This window comes from Semicossyphus pulcher, unplaced genomic scaffold (genome assembly GCF_022749685.1).
Source record: "Semicossyphus pulcher isolate SPU_LCO1_2020_fin unplaced genomic scaffold, fSemPul1.0.p SCAF_14, whole genome shotgun sequence".
In the NCBI taxonomy this organism is placed as follows: Eukaryota; Metazoa; Chordata; class Actinopteri; order Labriformes; family Labridae; genus Semicossyphus; species Semicossyphus pulcher.
In genome coordinates this window covers 650001-673145 of record NW_027211648.1, presented here as the reverse complement: position 1 = coordinate 673145, position 23145 = coordinate 650001, and the positions used below count along the sequence as shown (strand labels likewise).

Here is a 23145-nt window from a genome sequence, read left to right as displayed (position 1 = left end):
TCCATTAGAATTACATGTATCCTCTCTAACACACACACACACACACACACACACACACACACGGTCCATTAGCAGCACTGTGTGTCAGACTGGGAGGACTGGCTGCCTGGTAGAGCGAATACTACCTTATATGACACAGCGAGAGAGAGAGAGAGAGAGAGGTGCATGATGGGAGTTAAATAAGTAAGGAGGAGGGAGTCGAGCTGACAGGCTGCAGGGTCAGCAGCTAGCACACACACACACACACACACACACACACAGAGGTGAGTCATGCGTATGAATAAAACACAGTGGACAGAGAGGGAAACACACACACGAGAAATGACAAGAAAAACTTGCATTAAAGGGAAAGAGCAACATTTTCTCACCTCTGTGTGTTAGCCTAGCTTAGCATAAAGAATTAAGATTGTCTAACTAATCTGTACTTCTGTGACGAATGAGGACGCTGTCTGTGGTTTGTTTCATCTGTGGAGAAACAGGCGGACATGTGATCCCTGCAGCGAGCTCTGGGTCTGCCCCGGAGCCTCCTCCCGCTCGAAGGCGCCTACAAAACAGTGTGGAATGAACAGGAGAAGTCACGCAGGTATAATGCTCTGTTTCATACGTCCTTCGACAGGCCGTCTTTAGGATGGGATGGCTTATTAAATGTGATTATTGAATCTTCATCAATAGTTGATTACAAAACAAAAACAAAATAATGTCAGGAGGAAATCTCCAGAAGTGTGTGTGACAGGTTGATGTTACCTATATATGCTAAAAGATTTACAGTAAATCGTATAATATATATATATAATACATATATATAAATATATATATGTATTATATATATATATATTTATATATATATAATATAAATATATATATTTTCCAGCTAGAGTGCAGGTGCACGGTCCTGACGCGTTCTTGACACGTGCGTGTGCGCTAGAACGGACTGTTCAACAGTGTTGCATGGAGAAGCAGGTCCGTTCACGCGTGTGGTACGAGGACGGGATGGTTCTTTCCCCTTGCAGTATAAAAGCTCACCAGACTCAAACCTCCAGCTTAGAGCCCCCTGTTAATCTCTTTTTATTGTTTTTCTTTTGAGTCTAAAATGAATATTGACGAGTCTGACTTAATAAAGAGATTCTGCTTTCTGTTTCTGAGAGTTGATCACACAAGGACACACATTAGAGTTTTCTTCAAAGCTCCTCGTGAAGCCCCCGACAGGTAAGCTCATGCGCAAACACACTACGGCTACACGACTGACGACCTTAGGGCACATATACACATATACATCTGGTAGAGAATCTGTCGGGGCCCCTCCCTGGGCCGGGGCCTGGTTAAAAGCTTCTAACTGTTATGCTTTTTGAGGTTAGGGATCCTTACAGGTTCTTCAGACGGAGAGAAGAGATGACTGTAGGTTTTAGAATTCCCCTTGGTGACCCTGGGGAGGTCCAAAGAGAGACTCCTATAGGGGCTCAGTACGAGACAACAAAACTACGTGAGTAGTAAAAAGTTTGTCAGGGAGTCGGGAGACCTACAGGAGCCGGTGGGAGAGAATCACACAGGGAAGCCTTACTACGCCTTCCCACCCTTCCTGTGTCCGCACGCCTCAAGGCTCATGAGTGTCTCAGGTCGAGGACGAGGCCAGTGAGCGAAGAGCGAACACTAGGGGACCCACGGTGGTAACCAGACAAGGGGATAGAGAAACTAGCTACTACCAGCAGCTGCAGTTCCTCTCTTCTCCACTTGAGGCTGTCTCCAGCAGTGAGTCAGTCCCCATAGAGCCCCATGTTACAAAGTTTACAGCATGTTTACAGCCTGTCCAGCAGTGTGCCACAGAGTTACCTGGTTCATGTTCACCTGCCACTCATGTCAGACATGTGACTCTTTGACGTCCTTATCTCTCAGTGTGCTCCGCTGGTTTTCTTTTATCCTCTCCTCATCCTCATCCTCTCACAGGACGAATCATCAAAGTCCCCAAAGTGCTGATGAAGTTCAGGACTCTTCATCGCGACGCTGCAGGAAAGGCCCACACGCAGCAGAGAGGAGGAGGGTTTGATTTAAGAGACTGAAATACTGTGAGAGCTTAACGTCTGCACAGACGCTGATAAACGCTCCGTTTGTTGGGGATGTGTCGGATCTATTCTGCTCTATTCTGCAGCAGCTTGTTCATTCAAAACAACAACCACAGACATGAATGTGCCTTTGTACCTGCAGCAGCTAAAGCTCCAAACTCACCTGAACACTGTGAGAATCCTGCAGACGGAAACACAAAGAACACAGAGCAGAGAAAACACCTTTCAACAGGTCGACAACCGTCAGAGCTGCAGCTGAATCCCAGAGGAGCTCAACCCCCCTGAGACTCCCGAAATACATCACACACAGAGCAACATGCATCTGTTGCATGAGCATCATTAAAGCATCATGCAGACAAAGGAAGCAGTCAGGGTGCTGTGGCCTCTTCACCAGGACTGTCACGATGAAACTACACTGCAGTACTGCGTTATTAACTGAGAGAGACCCAGAGCAACATCCTTCAGGCCCTTCTTGTTGCACACTTCATCGTGTGTTTGTTTTTATAACGGAAACTTCAGTTAAAGCAACTTAAAGCGACAGCATCGATTATATCTTAATAGTCTTTTTAATGCCTGTAACCACTGCGGGGGGGTCGGTGTCAGACGAGGCGATTAACTCCACGGCAAAGATTCACAGCGAGTTAGACGTTTGAATGTCCTCGCTACCCGTCAGCTGCCGATGTGTAACCCGTAGTTCCTGTTACCTGTAAAGAGTTCTGTTTGCTCCACCTCTGTAGGTCATGAGTGTGCTAATAGATGTGTAATCGGGAGTGAGTCGTTAGCTGTTAGCCAACCAGTTTCCAGCCGTCTGAAACTTAAAGCTGTGAGAGGGAGGAGGCGCAGACTTTCCCTGTGCTGGAGAAAACTCTGAAAAGTGTGAAACTCTGAAGAAGCCTGAAAACAAAGTTCTACTGAACAAATAGATTTTCATTTAGGAACGATGTGAAGCCCCTGTAACTTAAAAATAGGAGTCCAAAATGAGTGTGTATGTATTACTGCATTGTGGGGACATGAACCTGTAAACACACCGCCTTACAGGGACTCGTGGACCATGTGGAGACATGAGGTCCTCACAAGGTAAACCATCATATGAAAGAGTACAGACGTGGTTTCTGGACGATGCTTCGTACCTCTGACCAGTAAGTTGGCCGTTTTCTTGGCGGGGTTTCCCACGTTGTTGGATGCCATGCAGCTGTAGGGACCGCCCTCGTCGATGGTGACGCCCGGGATAGTCAGCGTGCCGCCTTTAACGATGCTCCTCTTTGGGAGCTCCTCCCCTCCTGGCCTCAGCCACTGCAGGGTGGGAGGAGGGTCTCCGCCTGACGCGACACATACCAAAGTGATGGTCTCCCCATGGTTCACCACCAGGGGGTCGTCCAGGAGGAGCTTAATGGAGGGAGGAGCTGAGGGGAGAGGGGGAAGGAGGAAGGGAGGAGAGCAGGAATAAAGTTTTACTTTATCAATAATTATTAAACTTTTTGCATTGTTGCAAAAAAGCAGTTTGTAACTTCGTTTTGGAAATGTTTTCTGCATGAAACTGATTTAAACTTATTTATTCTGATTTTGTTTCATAAATTAAGAATCAGAAAGAATAAAAACCAACGATCAGTCTTCAGTCAGTGTATTCTGCTTCTCTGCTGCTTTCTTTACGTCATGTGTTCATTTCTCAGCTGAACTCGTTTGAAACGAGAGTTTTTTTCAGAGTTATTTGGGTGTAAAAAACTAAACTGTGCCATCTTTCTTCCCTGAATGCTGAAGTGAGGTGAAAGTTAGCCACTGAACATAACTCCTGACACACAGGAAGAACATGATTCATAATAGATGAAACACAAAATACTACTTTGGTAACAGCACTGGGGCTGAAACTGATGAATAATTTGTGATTTATTTTCTTGAATGAAATGTGAAAAAGTCTCTGAGAGGCCGAGATGTCTTCAAACGTCTGTTTATGTCCGATCATAAATCAGAGATCAATTAACCTGAAGAGCAAACTGAATATTTGATAACCGAAGAAACTCGCACCAGTTATTATAAGTCTAACACTTATTGACTTTTGATTGATTTATCAACTAAAAAATAAATAAATTGATCAATAAATTAATTACCCTTTTGAAAATTGACCAATAAAAGCAATAAATTATTACAATTTTGTTACTTAGCATTACGTATCATTACGTATCATTAAGTATCATTACATATCATTAAGTATCATTAAGTATCATTACGTATCATTAAGTATCATTACGTATCATTAAGTATCATTACGTATCATTACGTATCATTAAGTATCATTACGTATCATTACGTATCATTAAGTATCATTAAGTATCATTACATATCATTAAGTATCATTAAGTATCATTACGTATCATTAAGTATCATTAAGTATCATTACATATCATTAAGTATCATTACGTATCATTAAGTATCATTACATATCATTAAGTATCATTCAGTATCATTACGTATCATTAAGTATCATTAAGTATCATTACATATCATTAAGTATCATTAAGTATCATTAAGTATCATTACATATCATTACGTAACATTAAGTATCATTACATAACATTAAGTATCATTAAGTATCATTACGTAACATTAAGTATCATTACGTATCATTAAGTATCATTAAGTATCATTACGTATCATTACATATCATTAAGTATCATTAAGTATCATTACGTATCATTAAGTATCATTATGTATCATTAAGTATCATTAAGTATCATTACGTATCATTAAGTATCATTAAGTATCATTACATATCATTAAGTATCATTAAGTATCATTAAGTATCATTACATATCATTACGTAACATTAAGTATCATTACATAACATTAAGTATCATTAAGTATCATTACGTAACATTAAGTATCATTACGTATCATTAAGTATCATTAAGTATCATTACGTATCATTACATATCATTAAGTATCATTAAGTATCATTACGTATCATTAAGTATCATTATGTATCATTAAGTATCATTAAGTATCATTACGTATCATTAAGTATCATTAAGTATCATTATGTATCATTAAGTATCATTAAGTATCATTACGTATCATTACTGAATCCTGATATCTGGAGGATGAGGCCGGCTCACACTGACAGATGTTAGGATGTGAGCGAGCCGCTCATGACAACAGATAACGATTGAACAGTTTTGTTCCTGTAGTGTGCAGAGCAGCGATACGACCCACACACCACACATTAACACGTTCATTCACCAGCAACCAGAGTCCGACTCTCACAGCTGGAAATCTCACTGAATCTCACGCGCTCAAACGAGACTTTAGAGTCAACAAACATGGCGGCCGACGGGCAGGAAGAAGCGGTGATGATAGTTCATAAAGACAAAAGAACAGACTGTGGATGAAGTGGTGGAGACGGCGTGAACACGGGCTGCACATGTTCCTTTATGCTGCACGTTGGCTTTTGTTGCCATGGCTGCGGTTGTTGTGCTTCCTGCTTCAGTCAGCTCGCTTCCTGATTGGCTATCGTTTGGTTCCCGTGATGATGCACAGAGAGCGTGCTCGGCTGTCCTCGGGGTTCCCCCCACACAGCAGGATATCAGATCATAAATATGTTTAATATTTGAAATCGATGTGGTGACGACATTCTTCTGAGCAGATCTTTAGAACCATCAGAACATCAGGACTCTGTTACTTTGGTCTGAAGGAGGCGGTTTTTTGTTTCTATTTTGTTTAATTGATTGAACTTTAACGTTTAGTGTTCGTTTACAGATTATGAGATACAGAGCATTTAAAGGAACCAACGTGGTCACTGATGGACTTTTTCTATTCCAGAGTTCAGAGGTCAAAAAAAGTCTCCTAATCCTCTTCACAGTCTGAGCACTGCTCTGTGATATGGGATTAAAAATGAGTTATTGATTTTGGTCTCATTCTAATTTAACAATACAGGTACCGTTCTCATGATTCCTATTTAGTTTGACGCTGTCTGAACCTTCCCAACCTTGTTATTCCTGGAAGTTTCTCATGTTGGTCATTTCCGGGGGGATCATGTGATATTTCAAAGAGTTCTGTATAAATCTATATTATAGGGTTTTAAAATATCCCCTCATGTGTAAATAATCCAGAGCGATCTCCTTCCTGCTGCAGGGCATAAAAGCTTCCTGTCATAAGAAATAAAAGCTGCAGAGCGACGCGCTGCACCAGCTGCACGCTGCGAGCTGCACGCTGCGAGCTGCAGAAAAGCAGCTAAATGCAGAAATAATAATGAGCGAGATAAAAATAGCTGAGTCGACCTCTGTTAAGCTGACATCATGTAAATCCCATCAGCCCCTGGGGCGGGGCGGCAGGATCTACTGTACAGGTCAGAGAGCTGCAGAGTGAGCGCAGAGAGAGATGATTTATTTATGTGACTGTACAGGCTCAGGTACAGGACGGATTAGGAACGTCATACAGAGAGAGAACAGTCAATGCTCCATGTGAGGGTGGAGGCCGCTCTCTGACAGGACATGTCAGGGATACTAACCATAACTCATGACTGGTGAGACACACAGGCAAAGTTTGGACCTGATCGTCTTCATTAAAAAAAACAGCAATCACAACTCTGACTTAATAACTCACAAAATAATAATCACGACATTTAAAGAGTTATCTTATTAATAATCATGATGTTCTTTCCTGTTTGGACTTTGACTGACCGTGAATGATGTTTGTCATCCTTTAGCTTTCTCTCACAGAGACGTGTTTAACAGGAACATTCACTAACATGACCGTCACTTCAGACCAGGACAAGAAACACAACACAAACTGATCTGAAGACATGAAACACCGGCTGAAACCGAATCAAACCTGCGATCACTCAGTCAGCTCATGCACACGCACACGCACACGCACACACACACACACGCACGCACGCACGCACACACACACACACACACGCACGCACACACGCACACACGTTACACAGGCAGACGTTCTGCGTGCGTCACTTTGAAAATGTCTGTCTTGCGTATTTCTGTCATTTTTAATCTTTTTCATCATGTATGAGAAAACTTAAATATGAGCTGTGCTTAATGATGACCTGTTCCTAACAGGGGTCACAGATTAGCCTTGGCTAGAAACCCTGTATGCAATACATCTCATGTTACTGTCACCTGCCACCTGTCCCCTGTGACGTTTACATCGTCCCTGAATAAATAAACTAATAAATAAATAAAAACATTAAAATGTTGTTTCATTTGTTTTATTATTTATTGATTTTTTCAGTGAAGAAAGTGTTTTTATGTTTTCATCTCCTGTCACAGATTCAGCTTTACATTTTATTGAGCAGATATTTGTAATGAATTAATCAATAATCTGCATTAAAAGAACTCAGGTTGCACAGAGTTCATGTGGTGTCTGTTGAGCTCAAACCTTCCAGCTGTTACATTTAAGTCTCGGACATACAAATACATCAATAATTAACATCCAACGACACAGGTACTATTATTCTGCACACTTTGACTTCTGGTGCTTTTTAAGGAGATTTTGATGCTAGAAAAGAATTAAATAAAAAACGTTTACTTTTCTTCTTCTGCTCCCTTTTACAACATAAACATTCATTTCAATCAGGCCTGTTCTTCATCCTGTAAACACACACTCCTCTGGACTCTAGTCCCCACATGGTCAGTTTTGAGAGTCTGTGTGTGTGTGTGTGTGTGTGTGTTACCTGTCTTGTTGTTCAGACCGAAGTGGGCGCTCTTGTCTCCGATGCCGCAGACGCTCCTGACAGAAGAGATGCAGGTGTAGTCGGCGTAATCCTGAGGACGAAGATTCTTCAGCTTCAAGATCTTTGTCTCGCCCTGAAACACACACACGTTTGTTTTTAGTACTTGAGGGGACCCTCACTCACACACTACCAACACAGGACCTGAACCTCAAAACTAAGTCTAACCTTAAGAATGTTCCCTTGAAGGTGCATCGACCTGCTAAATCATCCTCAGAGGAGCTCACTGACTGGTTTTATACTGAAACCTGAGTGTTGGACACACGTTTATACAGTAAATATATTTCACAGTTTAATAAACGTCTGGATGACGGACGAGTAAAAAGCAAACACTTCCCTCAGTGTTTAAACGCCTCTGAGGAGATTTCCTCATTTCCCTTGAGCTCACATTATCATCACACTAACTGGGACACAAACAACATTCTCACTCTTTACAAACTAATGACACTCCCCGGGACGTCACTGTTATCTGATGAAGATTGTCTTACTAAAGAGCAAGAAGACTGAGCAGCGCAGACACCTTCAGAGGCTGTTTGCATCGTTTTGTCTTTTTTGTCACAAGTTTCTGCCCTCAGTTCATCCTCATTACAATTCAAAACCTCACCAGGTCTTCGTTGCGTTTTCAGCCAAAATGATGAGCTTTAACTAAGATAAATAAGCTGAACCACGTCTCTACTCTGTCCCCGCCTTTCTTCACGCTCTTCTTCCTCATTTCTCATTTCCTCCTCCTCCTCCTCCTCCTCCTCCTCCTCCTCCTCCTCCTCCTCCTCCTCCTCCTCCTCTTCCTCTTGATGTCTCCACCTCGCTGCCAAATCTCTCTTATCTCCTCTGGCAGCCTCAGCGCTGCCTTCCGCCTCACGGACAGATGAGATGAGATTAGATGACATTTAAATAGGATGTTTGTGCAAAGATGGCGGCCAATTTTCAGGCGGATGAGGAGGAGGAGGAGGAGATAAGTTCCTCATTAGAGCCTACGAAGAGCGAGGGGGGGAGGGGTTAACAAGTTCTCGAGCTCGGCGCTGAAGGCTTTACAGTCGACAGCGTTCAAATCTGGCGTGAATGTTATCTGTGCTGCGATATCACACAGTCGCTAACTGGCCTCCTGATTGGACGGCTTCTCTTTGCTCCAAATTAAATCTAAACTGCGGCCAAAGAAGAAGAAGAAGAAGACAAATCTGGAATCTCCATCTGCAGAGGTTTCTCATCCACAGGAGGAGCAAGAGAGGGCGAACACTGCAGGATGACTCGGCTTTTTAAACTGTTGAAAATAAATATTCATCTTTAGAGAGAAACACAAGAAGGTCGAGTGTCTGAGTGTTCGTGGAGACGGTGTGGAGAGAAAGATACCTATCCTTCCATATAATCTAACACACTGATGCCAACAGTAATGGACAGCTCACAGCGAGTGTTCATGAATTACAACAAACGATCACAGTATGAAAATACAGCACGCTGCTATCTAACATCTGTGAGCCTCACATGCAGATAAAACATTAACACATGCACCATATTGGATCCTTTGCAGATTTACTTGTTTGTAACATTTTCTTTCTAATAAAACTAATAATAATAATAACTTATAACTAATAACTCAGTAATAATGTTCATACAGCTTAGACAGGCTGGAGGATGTGGCTTCTCTTCGCATGACCGATGCTGAGCAACCTTTGCAAACACACCTGTACTGTCTGTTTCAGAAAGTGTGAAGCCCTGCCGCAGACATCTTGCACCCTTCTTCACGCTCGATGGAAGAGGCGTGGTGCACGCGGCACGCGCACACTCGCGCCGTCGAGGGAATCATCGAGAAGTTAGGGAAAAGTTCAAGAGTTGTTTTATCGGCAGAAAATATGACACTCGATGTTCAAGCCATAATCTGCAGATACCCCGACTGCACCCCCACTCCTGACTGTGATCAAGAGGAAGGTGGATGGTCACAGGTCACTAATCAAAGCTGCTCCAAGAGCTAACGTCAAACTAGTCCCCCCCCCCTCCTGTTAGTAGGCGTCATGAGGTCGTAGGGTCAGTGTCATGTGTGATGTAACCCATGGGGCAAACGGGGAGCATAGGAACGTGTGTTTCTGCAGCAGAGGGTCGCTCAGTCCTTCTCCTCGATGAAGTCTGCTTCTTGTGTGCAGAGAAAATCTGTGCCATGCACGCCTGTGTGAGCAGCAGAGCCAACAGGACGGAGACACAGGTGAATCAGAGGGAGGGGCGTGAACCCCGACCTGCTGTTTGGGGAGGTCGCTGCTCAAACAGGTTCTTATAAACACGATGTTACTCGTTTTTGTTTCTCGCACATTTATGACTTCATAGTCTCTCTTCTCTCTTCGTACCACGGTCCGACACGCTGTCGTACTTTTTAATAACTCATGAGAAAATAACACCTTCATGGCTTTGGTCCAAAAACACTGAAGCTGTCAGTTTAACACATCATAAACATCAGACACAAATAGCATGAATGGGGGCGCTGGTATAGTTTGGTAGAGCAGGCGCTCCATGTCTGGAGGCCGCAGTCCTCCACGCACTGATCGCAGGTTCGAGTCCCGGGCTGCCGATCCATTTGACGCATGTGTTCCCCGCTCTCTCCTCCCCACAGCTCCCGTCTCTCTTCAGCTGGTCTTTATAATAAGGCAAAATGCCAAAAAGGAAAGAGCACTTAATAAAGAAATCCAGCATTACGACTTTGTGTATTTGGACAGCACTGGGCCACAGTGACACAAACATGTGAAACGTCCTCCTTCTGTTCCTCCTCCGGGTTTCTGAGGGATTAATGACGTTCCTGAGCGTGTACACACAGAACAGAAGTAAAGCTGAAGCTCTTTAAAAACAGAAATTGGACAGAAACGTAACTTTTAATTATTTTTGGCGTCAGCGTGTGGAGCACGGCCGCCTCAGCGTCCAACAGAACAGAACAGGATGAATACCATCTCCAGGAGGAATCACACTGAGCGACACTTTAAACGTTTCACTGATGTGTGTTTACTGATGGAGCTTCAACACGACGTTCAGCAGGAGGCGGCGCCTGGGACACGCCGAGAGGACGGCTTCTTCTGTCGCACGGCTGGAAAATTAACAACGCCAAGAAAAGAGTCCGAGGAGGAAACGTGACGGCGAAACCCAGGAACCGCTCGGACATCACGAGCTCTGTGACGGAGTGGAACCAACGCTGAGCACCTGAAGAGTTCTGTGTGCAGCTCAACGTCCAGGTCCGACTCTGATCCAGGTCCTGATTCTGATCCAGGTCCAGACTCTGATCCAGGTCCTGATTCTGATCCAGGTCCGACTCTGATCCAGGTCCTGATTCTGATCCAGGTCCAGACTCTGATCCAGGTCCTGATTCTGATCCAGGTCCGACTCTGATCCAGGTCCTGATTCTGATCCAGGTCCGACTCTGACCCAGGTCATGCTCGTCAGGTTCACTGTTGCTCTAAATCGTCCGTAGGTGTGAGTGTGAGCGTGACAGGTCGTCTGTCTCTGTGTGTCAGCCCTGTGATTGACAGGTGACCTGTCCAGGTGTAGCCCCGCCTCTCGCCCAATGACAGAGGGGATAGGCTCCAGCCCCGACGCGACCCTGAACATGATAAGTGGTTAAAGTCTTCTGTTCTTTACATTGTAGTCAAAGGTCAAAGGTCGGGACGGACATCTGATTCAAACCCTTCGATCAGGAAAAACTGTTGGTTAAACGCACGTTGTGGTGTGTGTGAGACGACCTTATTTAACCTCCTGAACCCTGCTGAGGTCAGCTGCAGGTCAGCTGCAGGTCAGCTGCAGGTCGGGGACATGGCTGTTTGCATCATCCTGCTTAAACAAAACTCATCTTCAGGAGCAAGAAGCATGTCGGACCGGAAACATGTTCAGGTACCTAAATAAAGACACAACGTCTCAGTGAGCAGGTGTGACGTCCGACAGGAGCCACGCAACAACTCTCAGTGAAGTTCCACAGTCACACAGAGTTAATCAAAACAGAAGGTGTGTTTGTTGACCTGTGTGAAGAACGGCTCGTAGATCTCCACCCCGGAGTCGGAGCCCTGCGTCAGCACCTCCCTGCCTCTCCTCCACATGTAGTGAACAGGAGGGTTGGAGTTGGCCACACAGCGGAGAAACACCGTCCTCTCGAAGTAGAACTGCTCCTTCGACTCGCCGACACTCTGATGGACCGTTATCACTGGGTCGTCCAGGTCTGAGGAGGAGGAGGAGGAGGGGGGGGGGGGGGGGGAGGAAGAGGAGGAGGAGGAGGAAGAAAGAAGAGACAAAGAGAAAGTTAGTGTTTAAATGAAGTCAGAACCTCCCCGCCGCGCTGCAGCTCCTCCTCTCTGCTGATGTTCCTGCAGCATCTGGATGTACACTTTGTCGTACTCTGTAAACAGCGGGGTCATTGTTCCCGTGGCGGGGGTAATTACTGCGGGGCCAGAGGCTTTTATTGGTCGGACACAGTAACGAACCAATCAGGCGGTGTAATGAGTGCAGTTATAAAGCTGCCACCAGCAGAGAAGCTAATGGACGCTAATCCACATCACACAAAGCAAAGTCAAACTCCCACCTGCCCAGTGAACACATCAGGGCCAAAACAATCTCCCACAATGCACTGGGGGTCCTGCTGTGTCGCTGCAGGTCAAGGTGTGGTGATGAGTTCATGATTTATTCTTTTCTGTAAAAGCCTCTGTGCCCTGAAGGGAGCACTTAACCGTGATGCGTTCAGGTTCCACTTAAATCCCTGTAATCCCAGTGAGAAACATCCTCCAGGATATTTTAACTGTTACACAACAACACTCACAGATTGAAGATATTGTTTCCTCCAGTTTCTGTTACTTTGGAGGAAACTTTCCGGGCGACGCACAAGAGGGACGTCTCCGTGTGAAAGCGCCTCGAGGACGATGAACAGAAGCTGCCGTCTCCGCAGAATCATCTCACCTCATGTTTGTGTTGATGGATCATCAGCGAGCAGAGCGCCGCGGGAACACGCCACTGCAGGAGAACAGCGCGCTGCTGCGTTTCCGCTCATGTAGGTCAACAACAATCAGCCACAAACATCAACACAAAGAGTTGGTCCCATGTGATGACAGGACATGTAGGTCAGGCAGGACGAGGGTTTAATACCATCAGCTGACTGAACACAACAGCAGGACGTTACGGACTGCTCTTTCTTCCACGCAGAATTAAACGCCACTTAGCCAGCGGATCAGAACCACCGAGAGAGACTGGACTGGGACGAAAAACAGTCCTTAAAACCAGTTCTAACTGGCAGCTCGTCGAAGAGTCATCCAGCAACTGTAACAACGTTCAGCTGGAGGCAGATGACTTCCCCCTGTGTGTGCGTGTGCGTCAAATGTGTGCGTGCGTGTGTGTGTGTGTGTGTTCTTACAGTAGACGTCAACTCGTATGGAGCGGATGGCGGGGGACCCCAGCCCGTTGTCAGCCTTGCAGTAGTAGCGCCCCCCCTGGTGGCGGCTGACTTTATCGATCTTCAGAGTTTCGTTCTGCAGAGATGAGTCGCCCGGACGGTCCGAGGCTCCGCCCGCCGTCTTCGTCCAACGAATCTGCAGAGAAGAAGAGAAAGCGGGGTTTATTATACAGAGCAGACTGGTAAAGACTAGTTTAGACTAGTTATGACTTAACAGACCGGTCAGGTCCGGTTTGGGTTGATCCATTCAGACTGGTTTAGATTAGTTCAGACTGACCGGTACAGACCAGTTTAAACTGGTATGGAGTAGTTGGTTGTCATTGGTTTAAGACTGGTTTGAAACCGTTTCGAGTGGTATAGAGCTATAAGTAAAGACTGGTTGTGACTGGTTTAGTTCAGTTGAGAACAGGTTGAGACTAGTTGAGATGGTGTTTGACCGTCAGACGGGTTGACAGTGATTCAGAGCTCAAACAGCTCAGACTGGTTCTGTCTGGTTTAGAGGCTGGTGGTGTCGACAGGTTTAAACTGGTATGCAGTAGTTTAGATTGGTTGTCATTCGTTAACACTCAACTGAAAACGATTGGTTATTATGCAACAGTTAGTTCCGACCAAGTAATCTGATTGGACAAGAGGCATGAGTGGAGACATGGAGAACAACGTCACTGGAACTTTTCACTGTGTGTATCACTCCGCCTCAGCCAGGTGTGTGGTTAGTTAACACGACAGCAGGCCGTGTGTGTCACACTGATCGGCTCCTGATCTGAGATCAATTAACTGATTAATGTACCTGATCCAAAACAGCTGATCTGTGGTCACCAGTAGACACAGTTTCAGCTCAGTGGTGGAACTAGTTGAGTTGGTGGAACGAGACGTAACCTGTTGTTGATTGTGCCGCGTGTTTACCTGATGCTGAAGATCCGCCCGGCTGTGATTACCTGCAGCCTCGCGCCTACGACCGACTCACCGCCGTGAGGATGTTCACTACATCACTCCCTCTCATGTGATGCTGCTTAATTACTGGCCAGTTTAAACTGGTTGTGACTAGTTTAGAACTGGTGGTAAAGACTAGTTACTAGTTAAGATGGTGAACACATCTGACTGGTTCACACCGACTGGGTTTGACAGGTGTGCAGACATCACATCAGTGATACCTGAGAAACGTTTGGATTGGTTGAGACCAGTATGAACTGGGTGAGACTGTCTGAAAGTGTCTGACTTAAAACCTGCGCTGGTTCGGTGGACGGCCCACTGTGCACAACAGGTTCAGACCGGTGTGTGTCCGTTTGGAGCACGACAAGTTAAAGTTACAAAGTTCCTATTACACAGAGAAATAGATGTTCATACTGCAGCAGCATCGGGGCGTGTGTGTGTGCGTGCGTGTGTGTGAGTGTGTGTGTGTGTGTGTGTGTGTGTGTGTGTGTGTGTGTGTGTGTGCGTGTGTGTGTGTTGGAGTGAGGGCAGCTAACAGGAGTCTTTAGTTCAGATGGAAACTGAATCGATGCCAGAGTGTATTACCCTGCTGCAGATTAACTGTGTGTGTGTGTGTGTGTGTGTGTGTGTGTGTGTGTGTGTGTGTAAGGTCCAGATTTGTCCTCGTTCAGCATCTGTTGGTCAGTTTTCCATCCCTCCCACCTGCTCCATCCATTCCTCTCTTCCATCATTAACATCTTCATCATCATCATCCTCTCGTCTGTCCATCTGTCTCTCTCTCTCTCTCCTGTGTGTCCTCTCTCGCTCTCTCTCTCTCCTGTGTGTCCTCTCTCTCTGTCTCTCTCTCTCTCTCTCTCTCCTGTGTGTCCTCTCTCCCTCTCTCTCTCTCTCTCTCTCTCTCCTGTGTGTCCTCTCTCTCTGTCTCTCTCTCTCTCTCTGCCTCTCTCTCTCTCTCTCCTGTGTCCCCTCTCTCTCTCTCTCTCTCTCTCTCTCTGTCTCTCTCTCTCTCTCTCCTGTGTCTTCTCTCTCTCTCTTCTGTGTGTCCTCTCTCTCTCTCTCTGCCTCTCTCTCTCTCTCTCTCTCTCTCTCTCTCTCTCTCTCTCCTGTGTGTCCTCTCTCTGTCTCTCTCTCTTCTGTGTGTCCTCTCTCTCTCTCTCTGCCTCTCTCTCTCTCTCTCTCTCTCTCTCCTGTGTGTCCTCTCTCTGTCTCTCTCTCTTCTGTGTGTCCTCTCTCTCTCCTGTGTGTCCTCTGTCTCTCTCTCTCTCTCTCTCTCTCTCTCTCTCTCTCCTGTGTGTCCTCTGTCTCTCTCTCTCTCTCTCTCTGATTGATATGATTACAGTTAGTCTTCCTGATTGTGCGATGAGAGCCGCAGCCCTAGCAACGGTCCGTTCTTCATAGCAACAGTCTGTTATTGAGAAATAACAGACCTCTGAATGGCCAATCAGAATCCAGTTTTTAACACAGCTGTGTAATAATGACTCTTATGGGTCTGACACACCTCTGTTCTGTGTGTTTACAGGTGTTATAGATACTAATGATGGTCTGTGTTCTTCTGCTGGTTTAAAGTCGAGATTGTCGCAGATGAACGACTTTCACAGGTCACGTGTTGTATTCTGTAACGAGCAGCTTTGAAATGTTACTTCGTGTGTTCTTTGTTCATTTCTTGTTACCTGTATTTACCTTAAACAAAAACTTTGTGTGATCTAAACACTGAAATTAAAACCTGCTGTGTGTCGTCTCTTTATGTCGGTCGTTACAGATTCAGAACACCTGACGTTCGTGAAAACAAAGTGAGGTGTTTTAAACTTTCTTCTCTCCTTCCTCAGACGATGCCCTCTGACCTCCATCAGCCTCATTCTTTCTGCCCCACCTGCTCCCTCCCCTCCCCTCCCCCCTCTCTCTCCCCTGGTACAGTCTTCCCACATGTCGGTCGCCCCGCTGCCAGCTGGAGAGAGGCGGACTTTTTATCCGTCTGTGGAGCAGACAGACGGTTAACAGCCTCGAACCAGCGAGCTGACGATTAATGAGCTAAAAATAGTGTGCGAGCTGAGATCAGAGAGACTGAACAATGTTTCATTAACACAAACTCACTGTGGGGATTTCACTATACGAGCACTGACATCTGCACGTTCACTGTGACACGACTCACAATACTGCTGTGCTTTTATTTTGAAACATTAACTACAGGAAGTACTTTTAATTACTGCATTAACTCCATGAAGCTGAGAATACTGCTGGACTTTTATTTTGATAGGTTCACAACAGGAAGTACTTTTACTGCTGAGACTAAACTACCACAGAGTTGAGCTGCTGCAGCTCGACGTACACATCACACCTGCATCCCGAGTGACAGTGAACGCATCACTGCAGCACATTGGCTCCAGGTGAGTCAAACAGCGTCAGGTGGGACTGAGCGAGAGAAACATACTGAGGTGAAGGAAGAGATACGATCAGGTTATTTACAGGAGGACGGTCTGGAGTCACACCTGGATCAGGCATCAGCAGGTGGAGGAGACACCTGTACACACATGGGAATCCAAAGATCATAGATACGGCGAGGCGATGGCACCCGGAGGAGAGAGATGAGATGGCTTCAGGTGTGGGTGACACTGAAACGGTTCAGCGTGATGATAAACACATCGCAAGCGAAACATCAAAACATCAGGAAACATTGAAGAGGTCGTTTTGAGCAAAGGTGCTGCAGTACCTCCAACACCTGAGCTCAGTGTTCTGAAAGACTGAAGTATCTGAGTATCACTGACAAGTGTGTGTGTGTATATCCATACTGTGTAACTAGGTAACTGTTGGTAACTAGGTAACGAAACATGATGTCACTGAGAGGAAATAAAAGCGCGTCTGTGTTTACACAGCTTTTAGCATTAAACCATCCGAATGTTGTGATATTCTACAGAATCCACCACACGGTTAGCCATAACAGGGGCTGCACGGTGGTGCAGTGGTTAGCACTGTGGCCTCACAGCTCCTGGTTCGAGTCCCGGTTCAGGCGTAGTGGGCCTTTCTGTGTGGAGTCTGCATGTTCTCCACGTGCATGCGTGGGTTCCCTCCAGGTACTCCGGCTTCCTCACACAGTCCAAACACATGCTCGTTAGCTTCACTTTTTTACCTGAAGGTGTGAGCGTGAGGTTGAAAGGTTGTCTGTCTCTATGTGTCAGCCCTGTGATTGACAGGTGACCTGTCCAGGTGTAACCCCGCCTCTCACCCAACGACAGCTGGGATAGGCTCCAGCACCCCGCGACCCTGAACAGGATAAGCGGTTTAGATGATGGATGGACGGACGGACGGATGGATGGACGGATGGATGGATGGACGGATGGATGGATGGACAGACGGATGGATGGACGGACGGATGGATGGACGGACGGATGGATGGATGGACAGATGGATGGATGGACGGATGGATGGACAGACAGACGGATGGATGGATGGAAGGACTGATGGATGGATGGACAGATGGATGGATGGATGGATGGATGGACGGATGGATGGATGGACGGATGGATGGACAGACAGACGGATGGATGGATGGAAGGACTGATGGATGGACAGACAGACGGATGGATGGATGGAAGGACTGATGGATGGATGGACAGATGGATGGATGGACGGATGGATGGACAGACAGACGGATGGATGGATGGAAGGACTGATGGATGGATGGACAGATGGAAGGACAGACGGATGGATGGATGGATGGATGGACGGATGGATGGACGGATGGATGGATGGATGGACGGATGGATGGATGGACGGATGGATTGATAAATGGATGGATGGAAGGACGGATGGATGGATGGACGGACAGACGGATGGACGGCCGGATGGATGGATGGATGGATGGATGGATGGACAGATGGATGGACGGCCGGATGGACGGATGGATGGATGGATGGATGGATGGATGGACGGACAGACGGATGGATGGACGGATGGATGGACAGACAGACGGATGGATGGATGGATGGACAGATGGATGGATGGATGGAAGGACAGATGGATGGACGGATGGACAGATGGATGGATGGACGGACAGACGGATGGACGGACAGACGGATGGATGGACGGATGGATGGACGGACAGATGGATGGATGGAAGGACAGAAGGACAGACGGATGGACGGAAGGACAGACGGATGGACGGACGGATGGACAGATGGATGGACGGATGGACGGACGGATGGACAGATGGATGGATGGACGGACAGACGGATGGACGGACAGACGGATGGATGGACGGACGGACGGATGGACGGACAGACGGATGGATGGACAGACGGATGGATGGACGGATGGACGGACAGACGGACGGACACATTATCATTAAAGAGGGAGAATAAAAACGTCTCTTGTGATTTCAAATCAAAATGAAATCACAGTTTCAGCAAATCGAGGATTAAAAGCTGAGCAGAGCTGAGAGGAGTCGAAGAAGAAGACGAGGGGATAAAAGAAAAATGCAGAGGAAGCTGAGCTCTGCAGTGACGCAGAGACACAGAAAAAACCTAACTGTGTGTGTGTGTGCGTGTGTGTGTGTGCGTGTGTGTGTGTGTGTGTGAGTGTGGATTCACACTGTGTGCCAGCAGCTGCTCTATTTTTAGCCTCACAGACTGACAGCAGAGAGAGAGTAAAGAAAGAGGAAATACAAGAAGGAGAGAGGGGTGATGGAGGAGGAGGAGGAAGAGGAGGAGGAGGAGAGGGGGACACGCGAGGAGGACGAGAGAAAGAGGAGGATGATATGAAAAGAAGAACTCACCTCTGATCTCACCTGATTATTGATTATAACTGATGATGTCATGAATAGGATGAGATGTGTCATCATGTTTTCAGCTGTGATCAAACTGTAGCTGTCGACATCTCGAAACCTATCAGGGCTGAATTCTCACGTGATCTTGTAATTCTCGTGTGATCTTGTGAATCCAGAGCTGCTCGGTCAGGCATCGAGGAGGCTCAGAATAAGAAGAACTTTTAACTGTCCTCGCTGAAGCTGGAAACAGGACTCTTCTGTCTCTGACAGATGAAGCTGAAACGTGTGGTGCGTTCAAGGGTCCAAAAATTAAAGTGAAACAATGAACTCTGACTCTGTCGTCTGGACTCTTCTAGAGGCACTCAGTAAAACAAATCCAGAGGACGGAAGGAGATACCGCTTGCTGGATTTCGGCTGCATCCCATTTCACTTAAGCCTCTGATCAGTTCGATCCTGCAGAGAGCGTCCCCTCCTTCCCACAATGCTTTGTGCACAGACTCGGTGTGTGAGTTATCTGTGCAGGACAAAGTCCACCTCTCCACAAGACATGTGCTGTGATAATTAATCACGTAATAATAATCCAGAGTCTGATTGTTACATTAAACATGATTCCTCCTCTGTCACGCTGCGTTCAAGTGTCAGATCAATTTCAAGGTCCCCAGCTCACATCCAACAAACAAAACATCCAGTAAACAGTTCGTCTGGAGAACGTCTGAGAGATCGGAGAGTACCGACTAAAACATTGGGTCCAAAAATCAAAGATGGCCGCCTCACTTCAGGGCTAATAACGCTATTTAAAACCCTTTGAAGCAATTTAATCTGTGTGTGTGTGTGTGTGTGTGTGTGTGTGTGTGTGTGTGTGTGTGTGCGTGCCTGCGTGTGTGTGTGTGCGTGTGTGCATGCCTGCGTGTGTGTGTGTGTGTGTGTGTGTGCCTGTGTGCGTGTGTGTGTGTGTGTGTGTGTGTGTGCGTGCCTGCGTGTGTGTGCGTGTGTGTGTGTGTGTGTGTGTGTGTGTGTGTGCCTGTGTGCGTGTGTGTGTGCGTGTGCGTGTGCGTGTGTGTGTGTGCGTGCCTGCGTGTGCGTGTGTGTGTGTGTGTGTGTGTGTGTGCGTGTGTGCATGCCTGCGTGTGTGTGTGTGTGTGTGTGCGTGCCTGCGCGTGTGTGTGTGTGTGCCTGTGTGCGTGTGTGTGTGTGTGTGCGTGTACGTGTGTGTGTGTGCGTGCCTGTGTGTGCCTGTGTGTGTGTGTGTGCGGTGTGTGTGTGTGTGTGCCTGCGTGTGTGTGCGTGCCTGCGTGTGTGTGTGTGCCTGTGAGTGTGTGTGTGCGGTGTGTGTGTGTGTGCAGCTAATTGACAGTTGAAGATGCAGCTTGCAGTCTGCAGCTTTTTAATGAGCTGCAGCAGAAACACTTTCTGTGCTTTTATTGTGAAACAAACAACATGAATGAAAGAGTGCGCTGAACTCCCCTGACGCTGTTTTTACTCTGATTCTGCTGAATCTTTAAAAACAAACTGTTTGTTTTTAAAAACGAGGATGTTTCATTTTGTCCCACTTTTCACAGACACAGTGAAGTACTCACAGCTCACAGGCTGGAGCACGCTGTGCAGCAGGTTGGTGCTCAAACACTAACTGTGGTCCCCAATATACCCACTCTAAACAGTGCTCCCAGTGCTCCCAGTGCTCCCAGTACTTAAAGCACACCCATCGTGTTGTTACCTGTGGTCGGGGGTGTCCTGTCACCAGACACTGCAGCTCCAGAGTCTCCCCCTCCCTGATGGTGTAGACTCTCTCACTGTAGCGCTCCTCCTCCACGTTACAGGCCTGACCTGAGTGCACGATGCGCACTGTAGGGGGCGCTGTGGAGCCAAACACACAGACACAGGGGTTAACACACACACGACTCGATCACAGATAAACACACTGGAACAATATAACAGGTCAAAGGTCAAAGGTTAAAGACTGTAGAGGAGCTCCCATACAGACAGATTTCCATCTGCCCTGATTCAGGTCGCGCCAATCACAACCGTTTATCTAAAATGGGGCGGGTTTAAGAACTGTCGAGGCTTGTTCGTAAACAACCAAGATGGCTGCCGCTGCTGTGGAATGTTCTCGATCTGCAATCACGTCAAGGAAAGAGTTAATTAAGTTTCTTCAAAGTAAAAGACCTTCAGCTCCTTCACAGTAAAAGACCCCAAGCTCCTTCACAGTAAAAGACCCCCGAGCTCCTTCACAATAAAAGACCGTCAGCTCCTTCACAGTAAAAGACCTTCAGCTCCTTCACAGTAAAAGACCTTCAGCTCCTTCACAGTAAAAGACCTTCAGCTCCTTCACAGTGAAAGACCCCCGAGCTCCTTCACAGTAAAAGACCGTCAGCTCCTTCACAGTAAAAGACCTTCAGCTCCTTCACAATAAAAGACCCCCGAGCTCCTTCACAGTAAAAGACCCCCGAGCTCCTTCACAGTAAAAGACCTTCAGCTCCTTCACAGTAAAAGACCTTCAGCTCCTTCACAATAAAAGACCTTCAGCTCCTTCACAATAAAAGACCCCCGAGCTCCTTCACAGTAAAAGACCTTCAGCTCCTTCACAGTAAAAGACCGTCAGCTCCTTCACAGTAAAAGACCCCCGAGCTCCTTCACAGTAAAAGACCGTCAGCTCCTTCACAGTAAAAGACCTTCAGCTCTTTCACAGTAAAAGACCTTCAGCTCTTTCACAGTAAAAGACCTTCAGCTCCTTCACAGTAAAAGACCGTCAGCTCCTTCACAGTAAAAGACCCCCGAGCTCCTTCACAGTAAAAGACCTTCAGCTCCTTCACAGTAAAAGACCTTCAGCTCCTTCACAATAAAAGACCTTCAGCTCCTTCACAATAAAAGACCCCCGAGCTCCTTCACAGTAAAAGACCTTCAGCTCCTTCACAGTAAAAGACCGTCAGCTCCTTCACAGTAAAAGACCCCCGAGCTCCTTCACAGTAAAAGACCGTCAGCTCCTTCACAGTAAAAGACCTTCAGCTCTTTCACAGTAAAAGACCTTCAGCTCTTTCACAGTAAAAGACCTTCAGCTCCTTCACAGTAAAAGACCTTCAGCTCTTTCACAGTAAAAGACCTTCAGCTCTTTCACAGTAAAAGACCTTCAGCTCCTTCACAGTAAAAGACCTTCAGCTCCTTCACAGTAAAAGACCGTCAGCTCCTTCACAGTAAAAGACCCCCGAGCTCCTTCACAGTAAAAGACCGTCAGCTCTTTCACAGTAAAAGACCTTCAGCTCTTTCACAGTAAAAGACCTTCAGCTCCTTCACAGTAAAAGACCTTCAGCTCTTTCACAGTAAAAGACCGTCAGCTCCTTCACAGTAAAAGACCTTCAGCTCTTTCACAGTAAAAGACCTTCAGCTCTTTCACAATAAAAGTCCGTCAGCTCCTTCACAGTAAAAGACCTTCAGCTCCTTCACAGTAAAAGTCCTTCAGCTCCTTCACAGTAAAAGACCGTCAGCTCCTTCACAGTAAAAGACCTTCAGCTCCTTCACAGTAAAAGACCTTCAGCTCCTTCACAGTAAAAGACCTTCAGCTCCTTCACAATAAAAGACCCCCGAGCTCCTTCACAGTAAAAGACCGTCAGCTCCTTCACAGTAAAAGACCTTCAGCTCCTTCACAGTAAAAGACCTTCAGCTCCTTCACAATAAAAGACCGTCAGCTCCTTCACAGTAAAAGACCCCCGAGCTCCTTCACAGTAAAAGACCTTCAGCTCTTTCACAGTAAAAGACCTTCAGCTCCTTCACAATAAAAGACCTTCAGCTCTTTCACAGTAAAAGACCTTCAGCTCCTTCACAATAAAAGACCTTCAGCTCCTTCACAGTAAAAGACCTTCAGCTCCTTCACAGTAAAAGACCTTCAGCTCCTTCACAGTAAAAGACCTTCAGCTCTTTCACAGTAAAAGACCTTCAGCTCCTTCACAGTAAAAGACCTTCAGCTCCTTCACAGTAAAAGACCTTCAGCTCCTTCACAGTAAAAGACCTTCAGCTCTTTCACAGTAAAAGACCTTCAGCTCCTTCACAATAAAAGACCTTCAGCTCTTTCACAGTAAAAGACCTTCAGCTCCTTCACAATAAAAGACCCCCGAGCTCCTTCACAATAAAAGACCCCCGAGCTCCTTCACAGTAAAAGACCTTCAGCTCTTTCACAATAAAAGACCTTCAGCTCCTTCACAATAAAAGACCTTCAGCTCTTTCACAGTAAAAGACCTTCAGCTCCTTCACAATAAAAGACCCCCGA

General features: G+C 46.4%; 1 protein-coding gene across 1 annotated transcript in view; it reads right to left on the bottom strand.

Moving 5' to 3' along the window:
* mdga2a (MAM domain containing glycosylphosphatidylinositol anchor 2a) overlaps window positions 1–23145 on the bottom strand; it is an 80098-nt gene that overhangs the window by 26826 nt on the left and 30127 nt on the right. The window contains exons 2-6 of the mRNA XM_069661212.1: window positions 20602–20741; window positions 13160–13334; window positions 11781–11977; window positions 7741–7873; window positions 3188–3460 (exon numbers count right to left, since the gene is read on the bottom strand). Coding sequence (XP_069517313.1) covers window positions 3188–3460; window positions 7741–7873; window positions 11781–11977; window positions 13160–13334; window positions 20602–20741 — 918 coding nt within the window. The remainder of the gene's footprint in view (window positions 1–3187; window positions 3461–7740; window positions 7874–11780; window positions 11978–13159; window positions 13335–20601; window positions 20742–23145) is intronic.